The 27,510-nt window shown below is 42.9% G+C and overlaps 1 protein-coding gene across 1 annotated transcript in view; it reads left to right on the top strand.

Annotated features, from left to right (window-relative positions):
* The window catches only part of kiaa1109 (KIAA1109 ortholog), a 70,450-nt gene that overhangs the window by 18,203 nt on the left and 24,737 nt on the right, over positions 1–27,510 (top strand). The window contains exons 26-61 of the mRNA XM_022750155.1: positions 228–478; positions 801–1,041; positions 1,265–1,756; positions 3,089–3,362; positions 3,719–3,856; positions 4,018–4,088; positions 4,263–4,436; positions 5,023–5,143; positions 5,289–5,438; positions 6,033–6,160; positions 6,495–6,697; positions 7,003–7,203; positions 7,331–7,542; positions 8,222–8,373; positions 8,944–9,094; positions 9,297–9,449; positions 9,718–9,958; positions 10,230–10,372; positions 11,315–11,546; positions 12,198–12,359; positions 14,593–14,777; positions 15,264–15,439; positions 15,589–16,046; positions 16,110–16,183; positions 17,949–18,147; positions 19,108–19,371; positions 19,709–19,802; positions 21,085–21,135; positions 21,831–22,037; positions 22,666–22,901; positions 23,150–23,394; positions 23,490–23,595; positions 24,216–24,313; positions 24,517–24,705; positions 24,841–25,009; positions 25,519–25,730. Of these exons, the coding sequence (XP_022605876.1) occupies positions 228–478; positions 801–1,041; positions 1,265–1,756; positions 3,089–3,362; positions 3,719–3,856; positions 4,018–4,088; positions 4,263–4,436; positions 5,023–5,143; positions 5,289–5,438; positions 6,033–6,160; positions 6,495–6,697; positions 7,003–7,203; positions 7,331–7,542; positions 8,222–8,373; positions 8,944–9,094; positions 9,297–9,449; positions 9,718–9,958; positions 10,230–10,372; positions 11,315–11,546; positions 12,198–12,359; positions 14,593–14,777; positions 15,264–15,439; positions 15,589–16,046; positions 16,110–16,183; positions 17,949–18,147; positions 19,108–19,371; positions 19,709–19,802; positions 21,085–21,135; positions 21,831–22,037; positions 22,666–22,901; positions 23,150–23,394; positions 23,490–23,595; positions 24,216–24,313; positions 24,517–24,705; positions 24,841–25,009; positions 25,519–25,730 (6,853 nt within the window). The remainder of the gene's footprint in view (positions 1–227; positions 479–800; positions 1,042–1,264; positions 1,757–3,088; positions 3,363–3,718; positions 3,857–4,017; positions 4,089–4,262; positions 4,437–5,022; positions 5,144–5,288; positions 5,439–6,032; positions 6,161–6,494; positions 6,698–7,002; positions 7,204–7,330; positions 7,543–8,221; positions 8,374–8,943; positions 9,095–9,296; positions 9,450–9,717; positions 9,959–10,229; positions 10,373–11,314; positions 11,547–12,197; positions 12,360–14,592; positions 14,778–15,263; positions 15,440–15,588; positions 16,047–16,109; positions 16,184–17,948; positions 18,148–19,107; positions 19,372–19,708; positions 19,803–21,084; positions 21,136–21,830; positions 22,038–22,665; positions 22,902–23,149; positions 23,395–23,489; positions 23,596–24,215; positions 24,314–24,516; positions 24,706–24,840; positions 25,010–25,518; positions 25,731–27,510) is intronic.

Raw genomic sequence — 27,510 nt, 5'->3', positions numbered from 1 at the left:
CATTTACCATCATTTAGAATCTCATGAAAGGTCTGCAGGGAACCATTATCGGTACAGATGTTCTTTCCTAGGTTGTAGCTGGACATGACATTTCTTATTCCTGTAGCTAAATGGACTGCATGTGATGAGAAAGGTAAACTTAACAGAACAAAGGAGGTAATAAATGAATGACAATGGCTCCCACTACCTACTAATCTTTCTTACTTTTTTTCCCCTCGTCTGCTCAGACTCTGGTTCCTGTGGCCAGAAGAGGCTGGCGTCCGGAACAAGCGCAGCAGGAACCGCTGCGGCTGCCTCGGAGGCTGCAGGTTCTTCGGCGGCACCAACATGGGCCTGGACTTCTTCAGGCTGGAAGAGCTGACGCCGTCTTCCTCATCGGCGTTCTCCACCACTGGCTCCGAGTCAGACATGTGTTACGGCCAGTCCTTGCTACAGCCTGGGGAGTGGATCATTACAAAGGAAACACCCAAAGTGGATGGTATGGATTTGCTGGGATTTAATCTACATTGCCTGATATCCTGTAGAAGGGTTGTGCTCCTTCAGGAGTTGCTTTAGGGGTTTCTTGTGGATCCCAAGGAAAATCAAGAATTAGTTACATCCATAATATTAATACTAAAACAACAAGAGTAAGATTTCTTATCCTTTTTTTATCATTGTCGGCTAAATGTATCTACACGAGACAGAAATGATTTTATGTGTAAACTTAAATGTTGATAATGCGAGACATGATAACATAAATAAAACACCAAGATGACGCCATAAAATTTATTTAAAGGGTGTTCCCTCCATGTTTTTCATAGGGAGAGTTGTCGGGCTGAAAACAGACACACACTCGCCTTGTCTGCCTCCTGAGCTGCCTGAGAGGCGGGGTCAGCAGCACCTCAGTCTCCAGGTGCCCCAACGCTCCCACAGCTCGGCCTCCTCCTCCGAGGAAAATAGTTCGTCCAGCGCGGCGTTGCCCCTGCTGGCTGGGGAGAGGGACACCCCCTCGCCAAGCACAGAGGAGCGCATGTTCCCCATGAACGGCAAAAGCCCTGCTGAGTGAGTAACAAACAGAATGACACACTGCTTTTATTATTGTCTGCACCCAACTGAATGTAAAATGTGATTTAACAGGAAAAATATGTTGAATTCTAAGCAGGCAGATCATGTAGGAACCACTATTTGGCATTAAATCTGAATTTTCAGCCTGGGTGTAGTTAATATTTAATTATTATAATTGATTTTTAATGTCAGTAATTTCATCTTTCTGGTTACTTTGCAGCACCCTAGGGGAAGTCCCAGAGGTCTCACCAGTCTCACCCAACAGCTCCCAGGACCGCTCATCTGTGCGCTCACCCCTCTGCTCCCCTCTCAAGCGCCAGTCCTCGGTTCACTCAGGTCGCCTGGGCAGCACCAAGAGCCTCTCGGCGGCCGTTTTTACCGACAAACCTCCTCCTGTGCTCTCCGGAGGCGTCCAGTTCAGCAGCGAGGTTTCCCGCAGCGACGAGAACGTCCTGGATTCACCGCGCCAGCGCAGAAGCTACGGCTCCTTTCCCTTCACTCCCTCAGCGGACTCCAACACCTTCCATCAGTACCGTTCTGCCGACTCAAGCATGTCCGTGGCCGACAGCGAGGCCTACTTCTCCGCCGCCGAGGACTTTGAGCCAATTAGCAGTGCTGATGAGGGTCCAGGGACATACCCAGGCCGCAAGAAGAAGAGGAGGCAGCAGATGCAGCAGCCACAGCAGCCCCCGTATCACATGGAAAACTACAGGTCAGCTGAGGCAATAACTCGATATATAAGATGGGACGGAGAATATTCTGCTCAGCTTCAGCGGAGCTCACAAAAGTTCTCAAAGTTCGAAGTTTCAAAAATTTGAGAGGAGACTGTTTGTAGGGCCAGATCAAGGTTAAGTATGGGATTAAGGTGACGATAGATTCAAGGCGGCTCACAGTAACATCAAAGAGTCTCTTATTTCTCATCTGAAGGGCAGATGGATTAATGACCTGTCTCACAAGTTCTGACCCTGCCAGATTGTTTTAAGTGTTACCCCTTATGAATTATGTTAAAGGACCATTCTCAGGGGATCCTACCCTTTATGATTTACATTTTACGATTATGATGAGTGCACGTATTTGATCCCCCCCCCCACTTAGTCAGTTCTTATTTAGGGATGTTGCTGTGAAATTTCAATTTTTTATAGTTTTATGAAAAAAAAATCACATTTTCAGGATTTTAATAAAACAGATGCTCTACAGCCAAACTTTACTTTAACAGAGCAATAGAATTTGAGTTTCATTACAGCTGGTGTTGGAGGCAAATACTATAGAAACCTTTTTGCAATTTGAAAACAAAAAGTAATGTATTGGAAACCACTGCAGATTAGAATGAGAAAGCAGTAAACACTTGCCTCAAATAATTTCTGATGATTCACACTGACAGCTTTGCAATGATTTTGAAATATGTCTTGATGGCACATTATACAGGAATACATTAACGGTGTCATGACATTTTTATGTTTAATACCCAACGAGTTTTGAATTTTATCGTGTAAAGCAACTCGCCCTGAGGTGGAACACGTTGCAGTTTTCATTTATTACTTTGATTCGATCATGCATGGATGGATGTGATGTGGAGGAGGTTGTAGCAAATGAGATGTTTGATCCATGGGCAGCCACTTACTGCTGGTGTGTTTTTTGCAAATTGGATTTCAGCCTTGTTATGCAACTGCCTTGTCATTTTCATATTACCCCAAATGTTCTCACATTGATTTCAGCACGCTTTTTGATTGATATAGCCTCTACACAAACACAAAGAATCCATTCAGCCTCATGATAAGTTTCTACTGGTGTAAGCCCACCCAAACGTAAGGCTGAAATCAAGAACAGTAAAGCAGATACAGAGCAGAGGTATTGTAGATTTTGGCTTGAATGCTGCTAAAAAGAAGGTGTTTTTCAAGCATGGTTGATTTCTACATTGCTTAATCATTGCTGATAGCTGTATTATGTAACAAATGCCTGTCATTCAAATGCAAAATAACGTCATTTTGATGATATTCAATTGATATTTTTGATGCCCATATTTAAATATTTCGACCTCCCCTAGCCGGAGCTCCATCTACCACAGCGTTGAGGGTCCCCTCACGTACGTTCTCAATGGGGAGTTAATCACCGAGCCACGCCCCCTGCCGCTGCCACCAACGCTGCCCCCGCTCCCGCCTCAGCCTCTGCCCAGCCATACATCCCAGGCCTCCTTCGTCTCAGCCCTGGCCATGGAGGAAGAGAGCTCAGTGGAGGCAGAGAAGACAGCTGAACCCGGACCTGTCACCCGACAGCCCCACGTCATGGCGTGCTACCAGAGCTACCTGGCCCACTACCAGGTCAAATATCTCACTTTTGGTCCATATCCATGCAAATACTGGGTTCATTCTAATATCAGCACATGCAAAATGCTTGTTAGCACACTTTGCACCATTCCTCTGCACAGGCAGGAGTACTCAGTTACAGCTTCCCATATCTCCTCAGTTTTATCTTGTTTTGTTTGATTCAGAAGATCCACAGCACCACAGAAAGACAGTTGCTAAGATTATTTGTAACTGCCCAACTGCCCCATATTATTGCCCCATAGTATAAAATACATATATTTTGTGGTGACACATATAATGATTACATAACCAGTTTATTGTCTCTGTGGTGACTTTTTTCGTTGCACATATTTCTACTTCACAACTGCCAGGTCTCAAATTGGTCTGTGAAGCAGCCCACCAATAAGAGGACCTCCAAGTCTTCCCTGCACCGCCCCTTAGATCTGGACACGCCTACCAGTGAGGAGAGCTCTGCCTCCTTTGACCAGCTTTCTGTCCCCAGCTTTAAGGTCTGTCACTAATGACTGAATGTCTTGTGTATTTTATGTAACCTTTATCAGAAACTTAAGACTTTTGTGTTGGTATTGGCTGTTTAAAAGATTTTATCTCAACACCCCCAATACACCCAGTGCTTCAGTTTTAAGACATAACATTTTCTTTTACACTTTAGGTGATAAAGCAGGGCCTGTCGGCCAGTTCTCTCCTGGATAGAGGAGTTCAGCTGATGGGAGAGAATAACAGGTATTAAAGCCACATTTTTTTCTCCATCTCATCTTTTAAAATTTACAATAAAACCACGCTCCAACTCAGTTAAATGTGTTTTTTTGAATTTGTTCACTCAGCCGAATGATGAATTGCTTCACACTGTCCAACCTGTGCTGTGATCGCTACTTAAACATTTTTGTTTTTCCACAGTACACCATATACCCCGCTGGACAAGAGAGCCATGGACAACACAGATGAGGACACAACAACAGATGACTGGACTCTGGAGCAGCCTTTAGCTCAGACCAGGACCACTGCCATCGTGGAGGTGAAGGGGGCCATCAATGTGGTGCTCACGCCCCTTGTGGCTGAATCGCTGGACAGGTAGCAACCAATTTTTTACATGTGTTCTCTCGGCTCTCATTATGTCTTGATGTCTTTGAAATACTGTTTGTCATCGTTCTGCAACCTTGTTCTGAAACCTTGTATGTCATCTCTGCTTTTTTGACCACATCCTCCTTAACACTGGATTTTTTAATCTCATTTTGAAAATCCTGATTAAAAAAACCTTGGTGCTTAATGACTCAAAGTCTTTCTCACACTGCACATTCTTAGTTAAGCGTTATTTTTAGCCTGAGGCTATGATTTGACCTTAAGTCAATTTAATCACCATGCACACTGCATCTTTGCTCTGAAATTCTAACAGTCCTTCAAAGTCTGGTCTCGTTCTTGGTTGGTCTACCAGTGTAAATCTTTAGTTTGCCAAAGGCTAACAGAGCTGGGCTAGCAGTGTTCTTACATGCATGTAGCTCCTGGCTAGAAAAGTGTGGAGATTGATGAACTGTAGCTAAAAGGTTGAAGATGTAGTGACATAGTAAATCTGATTACATTTGATTAAGTTTGTAAGATCTTTGTGTTTTTACTATATTTCTAACACGGTGAAACACGGTGTGTGCTTGCTCTGTTCCAGGTATATTGAGTCCATGGTCCACTTTGCCAGTATTCGACACCCTGCGGCAATTCTGGACGACCTTCATGGGAAAGTCCTCAATGAGGCTTATCAGATCAGCAAGTCCACCGTCACTGAGTCTGTGAGTAAAAGGAGTCAAAGAAAACAGTGTGAAATAAGTGTTTCTATTCTAATTGTTCTGAGATTTGACAAACATTTATTGAATTGAAGCTCACTTTTGTGTCCAACGACTGATGTCCCACTGTTTTGGATCTGGATCCACACAGAGCCAAACAGGCAAGCAGGAGCACAAGCTGTCCAAGACAGAGGGCACGACCCCTGGCTCCATCAACATCTCCCACGGCCAGACGGACCTGTCCGTCAAACCAGATAATGTGAAAATCAAGGGCCTCCAAGCCAACGTCTCCATCCCCAAGGTAAGACCCGTGACCCCGAATAATGAGAGGCCAGCTCTCACCAAGAGAAGTTCCAGAGCAGGCACAGAATCACGAGCGTTACTGTACATCACTTGACATTTTTTTAGGGTTAATATATGATCACTGGAATGAGCGGTTATCTCATGAAGCTTTTTAAAATGTGGATTTAAAAACATAAGTTACCCTTCTGAGAATAGTCTTTGTTCTCAACTATATCAGTAATAAAATACAAAAACCCCTCAGACTTTCTTTTTCTGCTCCACTGAGTGGGAGATAAAATGAGTTTTTACTGAATGTTTGACTCGACACATAGATTACTTTCATTTGCAGCTATTTCAGTATTGATTTTGCTTTTTCCCCCTGTGTATCTTCATATAGTGAGGACCAGAACATTATAGTGTATCATTATATTTGGGAAAAGGTAGCCTCACACACAGTATGACTAATCTGTGAGACATTAATGGTTGTTGTGGGCATTGCTCTCTTTTCTATATTAATGTGTGAGTTATTTTTTTGAAGAACAATATTTTACAGCACAGTACTTTAGTTCAGCTTGGTTTAGGTGTCTTTTTGTTTTGCTCTCTCTCTGTGCAGGTGAACCTTTGCCTCCTGCAGGCTTCTGTAGAGGAGGGGTCACCTTCTTGCTCCAGTAAGTGTGTCACACATGTGTCTCTGGTGGCGCTGTGCTTCGACAGGATTGCCACCCAGTTCAGAATGAACAGGTAATGCCTCGACTACACCTCATGTCATTGTGTGTGTGTGTGTGTCTCTTTGTCTGTGTCTGTGTCTGTGTCTGTGTCTGTGTCTGTGTCTGTGTCTGTGTCTGTGTGTGTAGACTGACTAAGCTTTTTTGGAGCATTTCCACAGGGCTAATACACCTCATACAATTATGCTTTACTTATCATAATCTGACCCAGTAGAGGTGGTGATTTTTTTTTTCCTGCATAAGTAATGAGCACAAAAAAATTACAAAAAATCTATATTTTTCTTTCTCCCTCATATCTGACAACAGTCAATCTCAGATATAGACACACATTTGCTTCCTGCTTCTTACAGGGGCATCGTAGAAGAGACTCCCAACACCACAGAACATGGCCGACCCTCCGTCATGCTGGAGAAGTACGCCTCAGCCACCAAGATGCAGCCCCAGTCATCTGGCTCTCTGCGCTCCAACGCCGGCATCGAGAAAGGCAAAGAGATCGCCGCAAGGCTCAACGTCCACCGTATCCACAGTCAGCTCCGAGGCCTCGACTCCACAGGTCGGTTCAGTAAAACGACAGCCCAGTTTGATCCCTTGCGCCCCTCTTTTGAAGTTGGATTCTGGACTTTTACATGACCTTCAGCCTCTTGGTTAATATGCTGTACGAGCTGTCCCACACTACCAGGCAGAAGTGTTTAGACCTTTTGACTTTTAGTACATTTTGTGCGTAACTGTGTGTTTTTTCTTCTTCTTCTTCTTCTTTTTCTTCTTCTCCCCAAGCACTTTCCGGTGGAAATTTCTTTAAAAATTGCAGGCAGGTGTCCAAGAACGTGGAATTTCTAACAGTCCCTTCTCCTTCTGTAGACATCGGCACATGTGCCATCACAGCCATCCCCTTTGAGAAGTCCAAAGTGCTGTTTGGCCTGGAGGAAATGGAGGAATTTTCACTAGTAGATGAGACAGATGCGCAGGCCACCTCGGGTGATCTGGGCCGTTCCACAACCTCTCTTGAGAAATGGGGCTGGATCATGTTTGAATGTGGCATCGAGAACCTCACAGTCAAAGGTAAACCATCCCACAACAGTCCTCCCTTAATTTAAGCCTAGAGATTTGAACAATTTAAAGATGATTCTTATAAAGGTGAAGGGAGTTTGTATTCATATTTTTGGATGTGTAACACTTTGTGTGACAGGGGGCCGCCAGTCTGGAGCCATTCTTTACAACGCATTTGGTGTGATGGGACGCTCGGACGCTGGGGGGAAAACGGGAATATCTAAGTCTAATGGGTCGACAGGCTCGCAGACAGGAAGTGGTTACAGCACTGACGTCTCTGATGACAACCTGGCACATGATGCTGTCAGCCCTGCTTCTGATGTCAACGAACACTCGGACTCAGACGACCAAGTAAGACACTGGAAAATACTCGGATGAGATTTTCTTCTTTTTTTTTTGCAGCCCAAACAAATACAAAACACAAAACCAAACAAAACACCCAAATCTTAAACTCTGCTGTATTTCATGAGCTCCAACCCAATAAATATTCATATTTTACCACAGTATTTGAGTGCTATAACCCAATGCAGAGTTGAGCTCCACATCTTCTTTTGCCAGTTTTTCTCAAGGTCAACCTTTGTATATCTAGTGCTTGTGATGGTAATGTCAGAGTGGTCTTATGACTCAAAATTTCCCTTGGTGAGAAAACAAAATATATAACCAATATTTCCACCCATTAGCATCCTGTTTTAAAATGAATCTAAGGCGAACTAACAAGCCCCCAAATGTCACATAAAGTGCAGGTGGACGTGCAAAGAAAATCAACTTTGAAACAAAAGGTTGATGTCGGATCGTCTCAGCCTAAAATCGTTGGGCATTCATCATTTTTCCTCCATTTTCTCCAAACATACAAATGTCACTGAATAATTTTACGCTTCATACAAGATTAGTACTCTAAGACTGGGTCAGATATGCATAAAAAAAAAAAAAATTCAAGTTATCAAAGTAGATTCACTTTATTCTCAAAAATAAGTCATGATAGCAAATAGTCTCTTCCCAACTGTTAAACCTGCTCTCTTCTGCTCTGTAGGATGAAGGGGTCGAGTCAGACGACCTGAAGAAAGACCTCCCCCTCATGCCCCCACCGCCTGACTCCAGCAGCATGAAGCTGACCATCAGAGAGATCTGGTTCAGCTTTGCTGCTCCCACTAATGTGCGTTCACCTTCACAGGCCATCTCCAGGTACGACTGCGCCGACGTTTATGGACCTTGTCACATAAATGTCTTCACATTGTCACAGGACTTCAATGATTTGTGCTTAAACTACACATATAGGTATGTAGGTGTTAACTTGAGTTCAGAATAAAAGCCACATTTCAGCCTCATCTTACCGAAGCAGAGGAAGCTCACTAGTCGTTTGCTTTTAGTGTCAGCGGCGTGGCAGCAGGATAGTATCACAAATACTATATAATCTGCTGGAGGAGGTTTTTATGAAAAACCTTCTCTCTTGTTTGCCCCTGGCAACAGTTGTCAGTGGTTGTCAGGCCTGTCAGCTTCACAGGCCATCAAACTGAAAGGGTCCACCGGCAGGTAGTGCACCATGTACATGGTGTCTGCAGCTGAGAATAAAGGAAAAAAATAAATTCTTAACCACTGCAAGAGAGAAAAAAATGTTGACATCATATACATGCATTACAGCTATTGGCATTGCCTCTCAACCATAAGAAAAAGCAGGAAAAAAGGTTTCAGAATAAATGAATGAACAGTTATGATAAGGTGATTAAAGCTTTTATGCCTCCGTTGTGTTCACAGGCAGTTGAATCTGCTCAGCACAGCCACGCCGGCCATCGGAGCCTGGTTGGTTCCCATCGACCAGCTCAAATCTTCTCTACGCAAACTGGACATGGAGGGCACACTGCGTGTGTGTGCTGTCATGGGTTGCATCATGACAGAAGCTCTTGAGGTCAGCAGTTATCTGTAGTATTTATCTGTAGACACAAATAAATACACTGGACAGTATCCTCTGGTTTGATTTATGAAGTAACATTTTTTATCAAACTAGCTTTTTGGCTTTTTGGCTTTTTAATAAAATAAAACTCTTGATTTTTTTTTTTTCTTTTTCAAGTGTGCAGTTTTAACTTTTCTTCTCTGCATTGTGACAACAGAAAAAGAGCATCCACATCCCGATCCGGAGCAAGTACAACCGCGTGACCAAGCGAGCTCGCTACCTGCATGAGAATCCCTCCTGTATGCTATGTAATATCCTGCACCGCTATCTGCAACAGGCTGACTACTCCGTCATAGAGGAGGCCACCATGGTTAGTGCGAGGCTTCTGAATCTCATACTTTTTTTATTGCTTCCATTTTACAAAGCTCTTTAACTTGACCACAAAGAGTTAAATGGCTCGTGGAATAAAGCTATATGGTCTCATTTGGACCCAACTTTAAAAAAAAAACAAAACAACTGGCAGTATTTGTAAGTGGTCTTAAGTGCTCTTGGCTCCCCTTCAGAAATTTAATTAATCCGTTATCAGTGTGAAACAGTGGCAGTAATCCACTTCTTTCCTCCTCTCCTTCCCACCGCAGAATGATGGGGTCCCAGCCCTTGTGACTCTAAAGAAAGGGCTGGTAGCTCTGGCCAGACAATGGATGAAATTCATTGTGGTAACTCAGGGCTTCAAGGCTATCGGTCTGATGAGGCCCAATCAGCTTACTAAACCCAAGGAACCTCAGCAGAGCCTGGGTGAGACCATCCTGGGCCTGGACAACGGAGCTGCCCTGCAGAGCGACACCAGTGCTGATGGAGCTGAATTTGAATTTGACGCAGGTGGGAACTTACAACTTCCTGTGTTATGTTATATTATGTTATGATATTATGTTTAACACTCCATCTGTAGCAACAGATGGAGTATTAAACATGGAGTAGACTCTTAACCTTGACTTCTTCAGTGTTTTCACAGAAATAAACAGACTGTCACCTGTTAGCAGAAAGCAGAAGTAGAGATGAATGACTGAGTGTGAATCTTCAAATGTAATTTCATAGCAGTCACATGGGTCTTTCTGGAGTTTTATTTTATATAATTATTGTGAAGCCACAGTGAGTGAACACACCATGTTGCTGGAGGGAGCGTGCAGTCGTCCCCCACCTAAAGAAGCGAACTCCGGTCCTGTCAGCGGAGTGGAGATCATGAGGAAACTGTCCAAGTCCCACACACACAGCGAGTCTGCACTCAGGATAAAGGTACCACTTTGAAAATGAGTGTCCCAGTTATATTCAGTTACCTTATAAATGTAATTTATACATGAAGATACATATTTTCATAAAATGCTGTTTTTCTTAAATACATTTAATACCTTTTGTCGTTTGGACTGTTGGTTGGACAATTTGAAGATGTTACCTCAGGCTCTGGAATCATTTTCTTAAAATTCATTAAGGAAATGACGTTGGTGTCAAGAGGATGCCACTGTTAGAAAGCCAGGAGGGATCAGAGCTGGGTGCAGATATGACATTTTCCTCTGTCTGTCAAATTAAATTGTGACATTTTTATACCATCTTAGGATCTATTGAGCAGGGTAGCCAGTGTTACTGGTGTTACACGTTGTGTTTTTTAAATGAATAATATCAGCGGTAAGGCCCACATTCATCAAATAAAAAAACGTTAACTTGTAATATAAATACTAGTTATCAAGTGTCGTATGCTACACTTATAAACTGAAAAGATCTGCTCCATGCAGCAGTAGAGCAGAGTTGTATCACAGAGTAGCAGAGTCTTATCGCATGATGAGAGGAGAGTTGTCCAACAAGACGATGGCGGAGGTCTTGATGATATTTTGGCTTTAAAGCCAATGCAAAAAAGGGAATCTAAAAATATTAATGAGGCAACCTGCAAACTTTAGTGAAGGTGGCAGCATCTGGAGGTAACACACAACTGATCTACAGATATTGAGCAGACGCACGTCTTTTCTCGTTAAATAGTATAATTGGTAACACCGGTATTGTAATGAGGCTTTCAAGCTCTTTTATCAAAACAATATTACTTCACCTTTGAAGTGTTTCCATAATGGTGCCAGACACAATGTGTCCCACTGGTCGTTCAAATAAAAAAGCCACTGGCAGCTTATGAAAAGTGATACAGTGTGAACATGACCTCCTCTCAGTCAGATGTACATTTATCATACCCAGGGCTCCCATCCATACCAGTCACTGAGCTACACCAGCGGTGACACAGCAGCTGACTCACCCGCCCACGTGAGCCGCGCAGGCCTGCCAGCCAAGGACAGCCCGAGGAAGGAGAGTCTCCTGAGCAATCTGACGGGCAGCTTTCGGAGTCTGCACAACCTGCTGGAGGGCACGCCTCAGAGGAACGAGCCTTCTGCTGCCGCCGCAGCCAAGAGCAGCTCCCTCACTCGCACAGGTACTCATGCCTGAGCCACTGTTGTCTTATATAGTGTGTGGAAGTTTCTGGCAACCAGTGATCACAGGTGTGAACTCGATTTTTATTATGTGACGGTCTACTTGTCATTTTTGCTGCAATGCTGACATCTACCGGTCAGTTATGTGAATAATAACAAACCAAAATAGACTCACAGCTTGGTCCCTCCTCAGGCTCTTGCCCACTGTGAACAAATATGCAGAGTCAGTGAGCTATGAGTTATTTACTTTGTTTCACTCTGTAACAATCAGTGACCCCTGCTGATGTCACCTTGCTTCATTAAAGTAAAAATACTACATTTAGGCTTTAAATGGAACACTGACTGTCAAACAAAACACAGCGGAGTGGGAAATAAATGGAGGAAAAGAAAAACACCTACATGTTTTGAATCAGAATTGCAGTGTAAGACAGTGACTATCTACAAGAATATGTGTGTAACGTAAGAGCTTGAAAACTCTACAAACCCTGTCCTTGTCATAACTTTTGTGATCCCCAAATTGAATACATTAACCTCATGTGCCTCTATGATGCAAGATGATCATGGAATAGCAGTCGGTAATTACGTGATGTCCATTTTTTTGTAGTCTGTACAATGATGTAATGTCTTCTCAATCTCTTCCTTCGTGGCCTCAGGGAACAGCTTAGGGACAGATATGCTGACGGAGCACCCGCTGCTGTCGGAGCCCTCCTCCGTCAGTTTTTACAACTGGATGTCCAACGCTGTGGGCAACAGGACTGGAGCTGGAAACCAGGAGTCTCCGGTCAACCGCTCCCAGCACAACAGCCTACAGACAGGTCAGACATCATGGTTATTCTAAAAATGTAATTTTTATGGATAGACTCCTCCAAAAATTTGGGGTTTGAAGTCATTAAAATGAATTCATTTCTTTGGAACCTTCATGGCAGAAATTCTGCTTTATTTTGCTATTAAATCTTGTGTTATAATGCTGCTAGAATAAATATTAATCACTAACACCTTCAAACTTCTACTCCAGTAGCTGAGGATTCTTCTGGCAACCACTACCAGTATAAACCACTGGCAACAGTTAACAGCCCAGAAGGAGGTCAGGGATTGTATCTCAGTGTTGTGCTGATGGTGTTGGTGAACTAACTAGCTAGCTAACTGATGAAATTAGTCCGTCTCCTGTGTAAGTAAAAGGCTACATCCACACTACTACTACTACTACTACTACGAAAACAATCTCTGTCCAGACAAGCGTTTTAGCTCCGCATAAGAAATAATCTCCGTCCACAGTGACACACCTGAAAATGTTTAGAGAAAACAGTTTAGAAAGGACAGTAACACTTGTATTTCATTATCCATGCTGCATTTAACACTGCTAGTCGAGGCTGATAAGACCCAATCAGGGAGCGACCGTGGGTGTCTACGTCATTGTTTCCAAAGGTCTCTGTTTCCGTCCGTCCAGACTACAATGCTACCCCTTCGCTTTCAAACTAAAACAGGTCCAGCAGCGTTTCCAAAAGTCTCCGTTTTAGGGGCTCGAAAAACCTCTGTAGTAGTGTGGACGTCCGACATAAACACCACAAAAGTGATGAGTTTTAAAACTAAAACATAGTAGTGTGGATGTAGCCTAATAGACACCTACATGTAGAACTCTGTCAATATATCCTGCTGAAAAATCTGCAAACAGGAATGTTGTTGGTGTGTGAAAAAGACTAGATGACCTTCATCCATTTTGGAGGAATGTTTGTTTGTTACAGCAGCAAAGACATAGACAGAACTGTAACAATAAATACTGCATAACGTTTAAACCGTTACATGTAGACGTAGCACTTTTTTTTTTTACCGTTTTGATGCTCAATGATTGTTTGACACAGGGTCTGTTTTTTATACTACCATTGTCAGAATTTTCAAATCCTACACACGGTGCCTTTTAAAGAATAAGAACCTGAGCAGTTTTTATTTGCAAGTTGATCTCAACATTGCCTTCATGGAGCGCTCTATAGGTGGGCTTTACCTTTCTGAAGAGGTCACAGCAGTTTAAGCTGTGCAGACCTCAGCTTATGTTAGGCACTGAAGCTGGAATGCAAGGATAACATTTTTTTTCTTTCCCACTGCCACTTATTAACTAAGATATCCTTAGTGTTGGATTACTGGCCAGCACTGAGCACTGATCCAATATCAGGGCTCTTTTTTCCTTTGATTAAATCTGTTTACCTCATAGTCTATTAGTAGTACAGCAGCCTAATCACAGGCCTGTAAAATCCAGCTGAATGAATGCCATTGATATCATTAGAGTTAAATGGTAGTTTCACTCTGTTAGACTGTCTTGAATCCCATGTAACTGCAGCAGTGCTGTTTTGATGAATAGGCAAAGTCATGTTGTTTCCCTGCTGGTACCTTCCTGCCAAACACACTGTGAGAGCCAGAGCATTGTTAGAAGAGTTGAGAGTCCTGATATTTTGTTCATCCCTCACAGAGCTGCTCTTTCCCACCCTCTGTTCCTCTGAACTCCCACTCGTCCTCTGAGTTACAAACAGCCTCACTCAAAAGAAGCTCATCGTTTAGAATCAGCCGCATGGAAAGATATCTCTTACTTTGACAATTTAGCAGAGCGCTTTTGATTGTGTGGGAACAATTATGTGTGTGCAATGGCTGGATTTCTGCCCGAGACGATAAGCTTTGTCGTTATCTACGCACCCAGGTGTCAGTCAATGACAGCACAGCGAATTAGCCAGGCAGTTCCTCACAAACAAATTAAGTGAATGTGATGAGGCTGTTTAGATTTCCAAATTGTGCATAAAAGGACTATAAAGTTCCCCTCAACACTCCCTGTAATGTGGTTGTTGCCTTCTATTTAGTTCTGTCTAACATCTTTGTTATGAGGAGCTGGAGTGGTAAAGTGTTTCCCCCTCCAGCACTCGCAGCTGTTTATATGTTCACGGCCCGGCTCACACTGCCACTGGTCACACCCTCTGGTGAGAAAAAGCACCAGTAGCCTCCAAGGCCTGCCTGATGTTAAAGCGCATCTCGTATCTCAAACCTCTCTTCCACCGCCTCCCTCAGGTGGGACGTGTAACCTGCCCACAATTCCCTCAGCGTCAGACTTCAACACAGTGCTCTCCAGCGACCAGAACACCCTGGATGGGACCCACTCCCAGCATTCCCAGCATAGCACCAGCCAGGACGACATGGCCGACATCGAGGAGGGCAACCAGTGTCCAGCTGCAGTTCAACTGGCAGACGCTCAGGTATTGCGATTATGTCTATCTGCATTTCGTTATTTGTTGACATATTGTACTTTACTATCTAAACCAGCATTGGACAGAGAATTAACACAATGTCTGCAGCTCACTGGTAAATCCTTAAAGATGTGATTTCAGAATAGATTTAGAGACTGAGCTTTTTTATTTGTGTTTACTGTGTGGAAGCAGGCAAATGTGTTAATTGAGAGAGAGAAAGAGGCTTATCCAAATAGTCTGCTTTATTGTTATGAGTCATCATCCTGTGGTAATAAAACTCAGAGATAGTGTCGTGGTGTCAACTACGCCCAGCTGAATAGTAGATTAAACAGTGGAAAAGTATTTAGCCTGCGTGTTTTACATTCCTGTGTCTCAGATTAGACTTTGTCTTTTCTTACCATTTTTTATCTTCACATGTCGATGTTGGAAGCCCAGTTTAGTACAAAAACCCTGTTTTCATTTTTGTGCCTTGATGTTGTTTTTTTCCCCCCTCAGGTTGTTTTCAAGCCTTTGCTGAGCTACACAGGCATCCAGGCTCAAGACACCACACCTCTTAGTTATAAGATGTATTTTGGAGAGCACCTGTCTTTTTCTGGCAACCTCGAGTGTCTCAGAGCAGACATCGTCGACTCTGACACCTCCAAAGAGCGCAAGAACAAAAAATCCAAGAGGTGAAATAATTCTGAACCATAACACACCGATATTACAACAGCTAAGAAATTAATTTCTGTTGATTTTCATACTTGTTAACATGTTTTTTTGTGGTATATACTGCAAACTACACACATAACCATTTGTCTGTGCCTCCCTCTGTCTATAGACAAGGCATGGTGAACCTCCCTCCTCTGGAGTTTAAGCCAGCACTGCTGATTGAGACATTCAGTCTGAATGCAGTGGTGATGGAGAAGTCGAGCAGCGCGCCGCAGGGCCCCACTGCGGCCCCACTTTCCTTCCACGACCTCAACCGCCGCCACTTCAACACGTTCCACTGCGACTTCACCACAGCCTGCCAGGCCATCAGCCAGCGCGTCGACATGGCCCTGGTGCGCCTCATCCACCAGTTCAGCACCATGATCGACGACATCAAGGCCACGCAGACCGACATCAAGCTGAGCCGCTACACCGCTGGCTCCGCGTCGCCGACGCCCACCTTCAAGGCGCGGCCCTACCGCCACTTCAGGTCGTCAGACTTCAGCCGCAGCTCCCGGGGCAGCCTAAATGGGGCAGGCCGCAGTGGAACCCAGACACTGAAGAGCAAGAGAGGGGCTGGTGGAGGGGGCGGAGGAAGTGGAGGAGGAGCAGGGGTTACTGGTACTTTGCCACCTAATGGACCTCCATCAGGCATGGACACGCTGGGGAGAAGGGAGCCTCGAGGACGCAGCTCCCTCGGACGTTCAGAGCGACGCACCTCCAAGGTAACAATAATAACTCAAAGTTACTTGCGTATGCATAACCCAGGTTCTTTGAGAAGTGATATCTCACCAGGGATATGCAGGGGCCTGAAACCCCTAGAGAGACATGGGAAGGAATTGTTGTTGTGAAACAACTATTACTGAGGTAGCACTTCACTTAAAAATGCTGACACAGAGCGCTGGTTGAGGGCAGAGTGTCGACACTCTCACATAACAGCACAAGCTAGAAACACAAGATAAGAAAAAAGAATCATTATATGGACAGACACTTTAATAAAAGTACATTATGTCTGGTCATTTGTTCTGTATATAAGTTTAAAAAATCATTTAAAAGACTATAAAACTCTTGAGTGGAGTTGGATTGCGCGGCATGGGCTTATGCTCAGACTTCAAAATATATAGACCTTTTCTAGCTTAACAACATAAACACTCTGAATGGGCCGAAGTTTGTTTTACCAACAGATATTGACATCGGCAAACGCTGCAACAGGAAATAAACTTAGAACCCATTCAGAATGTTTATGTTTTCACATTTGAAAAGGTCAGTAAATTTCTCAGATGCAACAGCTGAGATTTTTCAGACGACCATTTCAAAGTCCAAATGTTGCCTTTAGAACAACTTTTTTTTTTTTTTTTTTTTCAATCTACAACATTGAACAGCCGGTACCTGCCTGAGGACTTCAGGTTATGTCTATCAATCTGGATAAAATCACAAATATAACAGAATTTCACAGAGAACAAGTAAAATACAAACAGAAGACAGAGTGTGTTGAGTCGTGTCTTCATGAAGACTATTAAAGGCTAAAGGAAAGAGATGGGTCTTTAGACAGGTTTTAAAGATATCAGTGGAGGGGGGAGATTTATCAGTGAGGTGCAAACTGTTCTGCAATTTAGGGCCAACAAAGGAAAAAGCTCAATCAGCTTCGGATTTTAATTAGGTGGAATGGAGGGGTATTGATTGTGGTAGTCTGCAGGGCTGAAGATTAGGACCTCAATTTTATTCTAGTTTAGCTGAAGGAAGCTTTTTGCCTTCCAGGGTTTTATATACTCGGTGCAAACAATGCATGGATCACCAGGTGCACTTAGAGCTGGGTGTCGCCTGGGACTTCAGTTTATGATGTAGCTTAAATGGTGTTTAAAGGTCTCTAATATTTTTTATTGGCACAACCATCTGGACCTTTAAATATGAATAGTAAAATCACAAAATTCATTCATTTTCTCGACATAAACCCTAGAGGGAGCCAGTGGATTACAGAAGCCTCTCACAACAGGTAACATGCACTGAGACTAGCCTCTGCTCAGGCCACATGTTTAAGGCAAAACATCAGAAGTGGTAGAACCTTCTCTGGAAACTTTTCTGGCCTGTTAGTTATTACAAGAAAAGCGACTTCGCCTTGGCAGGGGGAACGCCACCTCTTCTCTGTGAGAAGCTGAACGCTCTGTGAAGAGAAGAGGTTTTTATTAAGGTAAAAATGCATCAGAGGGACTCACGACACACTTCAAGCACCTTCCACAGGTATTATATAAACCAGGTCTCTTGGGAACCTGTGTGCGCTGACATGGCTGAGTTAGCTTCCTGCATACTGAAGCTCATTTCACATTTCAAGTATCTGTTGCCAGCTGACAGATTTCATCCTCATACCTGTTACAGTAAACAGCACAGCGATAAAAGAAATAAAAAAACAAGTCAGCCAGGCTTCAGCCCCGCGATGCATTCCGTGACGCTTCTATTTATTTCATAATGTGGAATATTTTATCACGTCTTCAGGTGTCGAGGAAGGGCTCCCGTGACGTGGCGGACCACATGGCAATCCAGATGGACGACTCAGACTCCATCACGGTGTCAGAGCAGAGCGAGCCATCAGCAGAATGTTGGCAGAACATGTACAAGCTGCTCAACTTCTACTCCCTCATCTCTGATCCCACCGGCATCCTGGAGAAAAGCTCCCCAGAGAACTGCCTCTCAGGTGGGAATCCGCTTCCAGCAGTCACTCACTTCTTTATTTTTGTCCTCTTTTCAAACCTCTTCACTTGCTTCCTGCTTCTCTTTCCACTTTTACCTTCCATACAGTACAGTGCTTGCTGTACTTTCTTTTTTCTTTCTGTCTTGGCGATTTCCATTTTTTCCTTCCTCTGCACAGTCCTTATTTACATCTGCAGCCTCTGCTTCTTACAAGCCCTTCTTACATCCTGCACTGTTTCTTGACATTTAACAGGCTTTTTTTTTTTGCTTCCTACCTTTCTTCCATCCTGACCTGAAGCGCACATCTTTTTGTCTTAACTGTTTTATTTCAGGTTAATCCATCGTATGTGCGTATGTTTTAGTGATCTTTATTCACATATGTATTGCATACATTGCGCGTTTTCTCAATACATTGTCTGCATCCCACCCACACAAACTTACTTTTGCACACAGTTACAACTTGCTGTAGTTCATATATTTTATTCATCTTTAATTATGTAATCCTAGTCATTACATCATAATGCAGTACTTCTCTGATGTGTCATATTTAATTGCTGTATTATTTATTTGTTTCACGTCAGTTTATCCCTGTGTTACCTCTTTCTGCTGTTTTTACCCCACGTTCCCTTGAGGAGTTCATTAAGTGTAAGACAGAAGCTTTTAGTGTTTCAACAGTGCACACCTTGTTTCAGTGGAGGATTGGGATCCGCAGGGAGTAAAACTTTGCTCAGTCCTTTTTAAATTTTTGGTGTAGTTGTCATCACAAGCCAAATTTAGGTCATTCAGATATGCCATTATTTTAAAACCTGCAGTACAACAAAGACTGAAACATAGTGCACTACAATTATTCTCCACAAATAACGTGTAGTCTTTACATAAGCTCTTCTAAGAAATAGGTAACGACGGTATTTTTGCGTAATGTGTAAATCTGACATCAGCTCTTCTACATGTGTACTTTCGGCAGAGGGTGGGCGTCGGCCCTCGGAGCCGCTCTGCAAAGTGATCTTTGAGAACGAACAGCAGGACCCCACCACGCCCAACAAGCCCCCGGGTGCGGGCGGGAGGCGGCGTAGCCTGGTGAGCTCCGAGCCCCAGCACGTCACACTTATAGTGTTCGGCATCGGCATGGTGAACCGCACCCACCTGGAGGCCGACATCGGCGGGCTGACCATGGAGGCCGAGCTCAAGAAGATCCACGGAAGTTTCACTCTGAAGGAGAAGATGAAAGGTGAGGCAGAGATATGTGTTGATATTAATGGGTTGGTGTGTTGACCTTTCTTTCCGTACTTCATTATGGAAATAAACATCACTACAGTTGTAGTCGTTAAGGTCTAAAATTATTCAAGCATTAAAGCTAGTCTTCGGTTGATAAATTTATTTTTAATTATAACATCTGCAGTCCTGAAACCTCCTCTGTTCTTCAGTTTAAGACTTTTAAATTTTAACAATACAAGATAAAACTCTTGTGTCTTCATTTAATGATTGGTTCAAGAGAGCAACCCTATGGTGGTTAAAAATTAGTTCTGTTTGATCTAATCTTTCTTTTTATGGTCATTTATCCACAGATATCCTGCACCAGAAAATGACTGAGACGTGTGCGTCGGCTCATATAGGAGGGGTAAACATTGTCCTCCTGGAGGGCATAACCCCCGACATCCAGTAAGTACAGATTCTCCTTCACTGCAGCCAGTTAACAAAGTGGAGCTAACATTTATAACAGAGTCTGTTTATCCCATCTGTCTCTGGATGATGATTTGTTGAATGAGGTTTTGTTGTGTGCATGCAGCAATGCTTCTGAAATTAGTTTGAAATTTGTAATGAATTTGCTTTTTAATGATAGCTAATTAATGATTGTTGGTGCTTTAATTCAGTCTAATTCATTCTTTGTGTTTTTACGGTTGATTATTAGATTTAACTGTGGTTGCTCATATGTAACAAGCAATTCATAAGAATTACAGCTTGGCCAGAAGGGTTATGTATTTGTGTATTGCTCCAACATGTGAAGCAGAATTTGCACATGAATACCTAAATGCTAAATGAACAAATACCTTTTTACAATCCCTGAGTTCCAACTAAAATTGAGTGCAGTATTTCTAAGCGCTGGTGTTCAGTGACTCCTTTCCAGCTAGGTAATTTTTAACAGCCGTTTTTTTTTTTTTTTTTTTACTGAAAGCAATTTCCTCAAAACATAACCACTCTAATCAGGTTACAAGCCTTGTAGTCGTGCATTCAGACAGGCTGATATATCTGCACGCTGCTTTGATTCAGTTTAGAACTTGTGCTGCCACTTCAGCAAAGTGTTTTTCTCATCTCATTCTATTTAACAGATGCTCCCGCAGTGAAAAATAAAAACTGAAACTTAATCCCGTTTTCATACAGTACGCCCCAAACTGTGCCTATGCGTTTAAATTTGCGTACGCGAGACAACTTGGCACTTTGTATTCATCGTTGATGCGTGGAATTTCCCAGCGTTCACATATAAGTAGGAATGATTACAATGCCACTCACATATTTCCCAACTTGTCTGTTTGATCCAAATGAACCCAGCATGCAGTGGGCCATAAATTGAGCCACAACATACAGCAGGCCCCAGTGCAGAAGTAGTGGGTCAAAACTAAAGTGTGGTGTTTACCATATTAGCAGATTGTCAGCAGATCGTCTTCCATTAATTATAACATTAATATGGTCCTTTGTGATGGCTAAGCTTTCCCCCAGCATCTTAAATACTTGATGAATCCAGAGACTTGTTATCGTAAATGGAGCTCGAGCATCTAAAACAAAAACAGACCCACAGAGATGACCACATGATCACTTTAAGTGTCTCCTCAGTGTTGTTGCTTGTGGAAAACTGCTCTCACCTTATGGTGCCTCAGAACTGTTTCACACTTTTTTTTCTGCTCTCTAACTTTTCCTTGGCTTTCTCTTCCAACTACTTGCATAGACTGGAGGATTTCCCAACATCTCCCACCAGCACAGCTAAACAAGAGTTTCTGTATGTTATTACTACCATTTAGAGCCCACTTGCATCAGTACATCAAAAAAACACAATTGCCCTAACTGTACATCCCTCATCTGTCTGAGTCGCCTGTCTGCCACATGTATTTTCAGTGAGGACGTTCCTTGTTAAGAGTGTGTGAGTGAAGCCACTTTCACTGGTTACGTATTCCCTAAGGGAATCCATTCCTGATGGTGATTTTTATGAAAGCAGAAAGCCAGTTTTACTTTTTTTGAAGTCAATTGTGAATTTCATGTCAGTAGTTCTCCTTTCCTGATCTTTTCAGTTTAAAACGATGCTGAAATATCTCGCAGTCTGTCTGATATTTCGGCTTTCTATTCCAGTTTCAGTTGATTAATACATTCATAAGCCATCTGCACTGGTAAGAACTGTTGTATTTGCTACTGAAGCTAGGATAATAGACCAGACATCAGCTGGTAAAGTGGACAATTCATTCCCTTATTCATTCATAGTGCAACATGTGTCAGTGTCATGATTTCTCATTCTACCTGTGCCCAGAAAACTGAATGCTCTCCTGAATCTGCATGGTGTTTCACTGATTGATGTCCTCTCAGTATTTCCATCTATGTTGCACATTCATTCATCCGTCCACGTCAACTGGGGTAAAAAAAAAAAAAAAACAACAAATTTTTTCGGCCCTGTTGCTCATCCCAGTTCACTCTGTCTTTCAGAACCGTGGTCAAATGCAACATCGCCAAATCCCAGGCCTTATACAGCGCCCAGCGGGGACTGAAGACAAACAACGCAGCTGTCTTCAAAGTGGGAGCCATCATGATCAACATACCCCAGCACCCGGCTACTTTGCACAGCATGATGGTCCGCAGCTCCCACCAGCTCTCCAAGCAGATCTCTGACCTCATTCGCCAACCCTCCAACATGTATGTCTGCTCATCTGTGTCTCTATTTAACAAAGACTCATTTATGGCCTTGAAAATAAACGAGCTTTACTTAAAAATGTTAAATATAGCAGCTACTTCATTTCTGTCATTCAACAGCTAATGCCAGTAGATTGTAATCTATACTTAATAAAATCCTCATAAGACGGCTTTCATCTACATAAGTGACAGGTTACTACAGCGTGCCCACACGGTTGCCTCCTTTCAAAGCCTGCCTGTGGTCTGTTTCCATGGTAATTCTGAATTATGTTAATATATTTATAGAGTTGTAGGTGTGCTTAGGATATTAAACAACTTTCCATAATTTGATATTCACTGGAATAGAAACCAGTATCTGCAAAGCTCTGCATAATAACACACTCTTAACTAAATCAAAGCAGTAGGACACAGTTTTGATAGTTTATAGTTTGACAACAGATTGCCCCACAAGTTTGGGATTGATGTGATGGAAATTTTGAGATACTAGAGGCTAAATTCAGTCAAACCATTAACATAGAAAAAATGTGTTGATAGTGCAGTTGCTTCACATATCCCAAGTCACTGCTTAAGTAGTAAATGAGCCAGTCCTGACCGAGCGAATGTTTTTTGTTTTTTTTTTCTCTCCTCACAGTCAGCCTCCGAACAGAGAGGACACCCCCACCCCACAACTCTCCGACAAAGCCTCCAGCATCAATCAGACGCCTGTGGAGGCCAACGAATTCCCCCAGCTTCCCGAAGGCCTGGAGAAGAAGCCCATTGTCCTCAAGTTCAGCGCCATGATGGATGGCATCACCATCGGGGCTGCCCTCCTGCCCTCACTTAAAGCGGAGTACAAAATGGGTCGAATGAAGAGCCATGGCATGACAGGTGTGTGTGAGAAGATGTCTGGTATTCATTTCCATTTAAAAAAAAAAAAAATCATAAGAGAGCTTGTTTTCCTCCTTATATGTTGTTTTTTTTATTCTTAAAATGTCCTATTAATGGAAAAACTGAATGCAAAAATGCAAATTTTTCTTTATCTGTCGGTGATATCACTGTTGAGATATACTGTGTCCCTCCAAAAGAACAAGTTGTAACATTATACCTTCTCCTTCCTGCACTTCTCTTCCATTTAGGGGCACAAACCAGTTTCACTTTTGAGTTGCCCAACCACAAGCTTTGCTTCCAGTCAAAAGTGTCCCCTGTGGACATGTCCACCATGCCGCCATCAGCCAGCCTCACGCTGCCTCCAGTCACCATGTCAGGAGAGTACATCATGGAGGACCACGAGAGCCACTCGGACCAGGGCTGGGCACCGGACGACTTCCCGGCGAAGCAAGGAAACTACCTGCAAGGAAACTACCTGCGCTGTGTGGCTGAGGTAAGATCATCCTGACGGATTGTTTCACATTTGTATTAGCAGGACAAAAAGTAAAAGCTAAGATGGATCACATGCTCATCTTCTCTCATGTGCAGATTGGTTCATTTGAGCACAACCTGACCACAGACCTGCTCAACCACCTGGTGTTCCTGCAGAAGGTTTTCATGAAGGAGGTCAATGAGGTCATTCAGAAGGTTTCAGGTACTGCAACTTAGCCCAACACAACTTTCACATAGATTTGTTACACTTCCTGCAAACTTTAGCTCATTTACAAAATCTAAGACAAAATCTGCACATACCTGCGGAGCCTGTACAGAACCATATCCTTCTCTTTGCTGTTGTAATGGCCCTGTTTTCCTCTCGGATCGATAAAGTTAATCTCATCTTAAACATCTGACTGTTCCCCACAGTATTCTGTAGCCTACAGCTGCTGCTTAAGTCACTGAAAAAAATCGTTTTCCACTCAGAACAATGCCCAAGGCACTGGCACAAATCCAGTCATGTTCATTTCCACAACAGTATTGATAGTAATTAGTTTAACTCACTAAGCTTGATCGATGTAATTGCACAACAGAGAGAGAACTGGGAGTTTTATGGCATTTTAGGGTAAAGAATAATGGTGTAGCCTTTCCGCTGAGCATTTGGCAAATATTCACATCAGGGAGGAAAATCTTTAAATGTAGTTGCAATGGGACACTTCGGCAGATATTAGACCTCACACAGATTCAGAAAGAATAATCCCACTCCATCACATTATCTAGCATTTCACAACTGTCTATTAGAGCCTGTGAGGTTGACTTTTATACTGTCTGTGTACGCAGGAGGAGAACAACCCATCCCATTGTGGAACGAGCACGACACCTCAACTGACGCAGACAAGCCCAAAATCCTGCTTTATTCACTCAGCCTCATGTTCAAGGTAGTTCATGTTCCTTTCAGTATGAAACTGCAAAATAGCAGTCACAGTGGGAGAAGCAACCAGGTGAAGATTTTGGTCCAGACCTCATGTTGCTTTAAGTCATAAAACCAGTAACATTTTTTTTCTCTCAAGAGATTTTTGTTGTATTTTGAGTGTCAGTTACGCTTTGAGGATTTTCCTGAATGCCGTTTTCTTGTTCACAGGGAATCCAGATGACAGCAACCACTCCTTCCATGCGAGCTGTGCGCTTTGAGACAGGCCTGATCGAGCTGGAGCTATCCAACAGGATCCAGTGCAAGGCTCAGCCCGGCGGCAGCAGCAGCTACCTCAAACTGTTTGGCAAATGTCAAGTAGATCTCAACCTGGCCCTTGGACAGATAGTGAAGCACCAGGTATAAATCGGCCTTACAACTGGTCAAATAAGTGCCTTCAGGCAGGGCTGTCTTACCCCACATGCGGACACAGAATCCACAGTTTTATATATAGCAGATGGCTCTCTGACCCCACTCTCTTCTTTCACTTTACAGGTGTACGAAGAAGCCGGCTCAGACTTCCACCAGGTGGCGTATTTCCGTACTCGGATCGGTCTCCGGAACGCTCTGCAGGAGGAGATCAGTGGCTCCTCTGACAAGGAGGCCGTCCTCATCACACTCAACAGACCAATTGTTTTTGCCCAGCCAGTGGCATTTGACAGAGGTTCAGTTTCACTTTTTGTCGACATCACGACTAATATCAAATGCTAAAACCGGTCCTATGTACCTTTGAAGTCCTGTATCAAAGAATCAGTTGTGTTGTTATAGATTTGTATTGAAGTCTGTTTTACCATGGATGCTCCCTTTTTACGTTCTTAAATAATTATCCATCCCCCAAACTAAAATAGAAAGATCTACTCCGTCCAATGTGACATAAAATGTTATTCTGATCAGCTGTTTTTTGTTGTTTGCGATGAAAGTTGTGACCATTTCCCACTGGACTTGTTTGTTCAGCGACACAGCAGTAACGTGGAAGTTTTGTATTTTGACAATGAATATAGTTTCTATCAAGTATTCTTCCCATCCAACACTGGCTGGGAAAAAAAAAAAAAAAAAAAAGAAAAAAATGTTGATGGAATTGCATCTGATTTTCACACACTACAAAAACCAACCACTGACATCTCTGAAGCTGAACTCTGTGTTTTGTCTACCCTCCTGTGTGCCCTCCTGCAGCTGTGCTCTTCTGGCTGAATTACAAGGCAGCGTATGACAACTGGAATGAGCAGCGCATGGCTCTCAACAAGGACATCCACATGGCCACAAAAGAGGTGGTGGACAAGTTGCCAGGCATCCAGCAGACCTCGGCACAGGCCTTCAGCACTCTCTTCCTGCAGCTAACTGTGAACGACCTGGGCATCTGCCTGCCCATCACCAACACATCCCAGGTACACATCTATGTTTGGCTTTGATTTTCCAAAGTCAATACTGTAGAAATGTAACATGTTTACATTTTAACTTCTGGGTGTAGATGTGAACATTCATATAATTGTACTCGCTGATATGTAAACAACAGCAGGTTTACAATTGGTTTGCTTCAAGTAAAAAATTGAATACTTCCATATGCATTTTGATGTTGAACGCAAATTGTAAAATCTTTTGAACAGTCATATTTGATTGGCATCTTACCTCATCCAATCTTTAGCAGTATTTTTACAATTCAACATATAAGCCATGGTTAAAAAAAAAAGCAAGTTATTTTTAAGTGTTTTTTAAATAGTTTTTTTTCCCCACTTGCTCTTATTCGGAATCTCATTCTAGTTAAAGTCAAAAGTCAAAGTATTAATTCATGTTCTTTTCATGTCCACTGGCACTTGGCAGCATTTGCTATTACCAGTGTTCATGATGTTCATTTTGTCTTTCATCAGTAGCCTTCAGAAGCACAGTTTCCTGTGTTCTTCATTTTCCTAAGAAGAGCAATTCTTTTGTTATCAGCTCTGATATCAGTGTTTCCCCTGCTGTAGCTGTTGGTAGGCAGGCCGGCCACTAGACATGCAAACCTTCCTTCTAATCTGCTCCACCACACATCATTGCTCTCATTGACCTCAACAATGACATATTTTGATGCCAGGCAAACAATAGATATGTCCAACATAGATTAGATTTAGATCTAGATCTGTGATTCATGTTCAGTTCATCCCTGTACTCTCTGCTGCTTTAGTATCTGACAGACTTTGGTATACGGCTTCCAATGTAGACGGTGCTGTCACCTTTTTTTCTTTTTTTTTCTTTTTTTATTTGAATAATCATAACACACCCTCCACACACTAATAGAACATTTTTAGGGGAAACACTGGATATTAATGAACGATCCATATCGGTTGTGTTGTTATACTAACAGCATGTCCATCGAGACGAGAAATACCAGCTGTTATGTCACACTTATTTCCATAGAGAGGACAAGTACCAGTTACGGAGGGCACCAACTCTGAAGCTGGGGCCAGCCCATCAGTTGGCCGCCATAAAAGTGCACGAAAAGTAACCGACAATTTCTTACATCTCTTGTGATGGCTTGTTGTGGGACAATGACTTACTGTGATCAATACTCTTCTCATGCCACAAACACACTGCATCACAAGCGCTCTTCTGTTTAAAAGAAATAAAAACAGGTCACACCACTTTGTAAAAGAATCAAATTTCCTTCACAAAGCTGGCATAACAACTAATGAAGCTTGAGCTGGTGTCTGAGGTGTTTTGGGGTGTGTAATGACTAAAAAAAGAGGTTATGCCAGTTGGTGTCCAGATTGACGCTTATCTGTTGTTAACATGGGCGATTTTTCAGGCTGATCTTCCAGAGACTGTCACGACATTGTATAAAACTTTATACCTAACACTAGATCGAGAACGACAGTGCAGTGGTGCACATGGCAGGCTCTGTAGTGTCTCCTCAGCATGTGGACATTTGAAAATTACCTGGATTCCTGCAGTAACTGGCCCAAAACTGTGGTCTGATTTTGATCCAAGTCATAATAGTGAATAATTAGAAAGTCAGGGGGTAGACAATTACCTGCCTCCAGTTATGACTGAGATCATGATCAGGCTGCTATTTTAGGACCGGTGCAGAGTTAATCCGGAAATTCAGGTAATATGGACAAATTGCTTCAAATCCTGCAATTAAACACAATCTAACAAACTGAAAAGCTTGGTAACATTTTACTTGTAGGTATA

This window comes from Seriola dumerili, unplaced genomic scaffold (genome assembly GCF_002260705.1).
Source record: "Seriola dumerili isolate Sdu_G_001 unplaced genomic scaffold, Sdu_1.0 BDQW01000149.1, whole genome shotgun sequence".
Classification (NCBI taxonomy): domain Eukaryota; kingdom Metazoa; phylum Chordata; class Actinopteri; order Carangiformes; family Carangidae; genus Seriola; species Seriola dumerili.
Note: the sequence above shows the minus strand (reverse complement) of the source record. Positions and strands in the feature narration are given on the sequence as shown.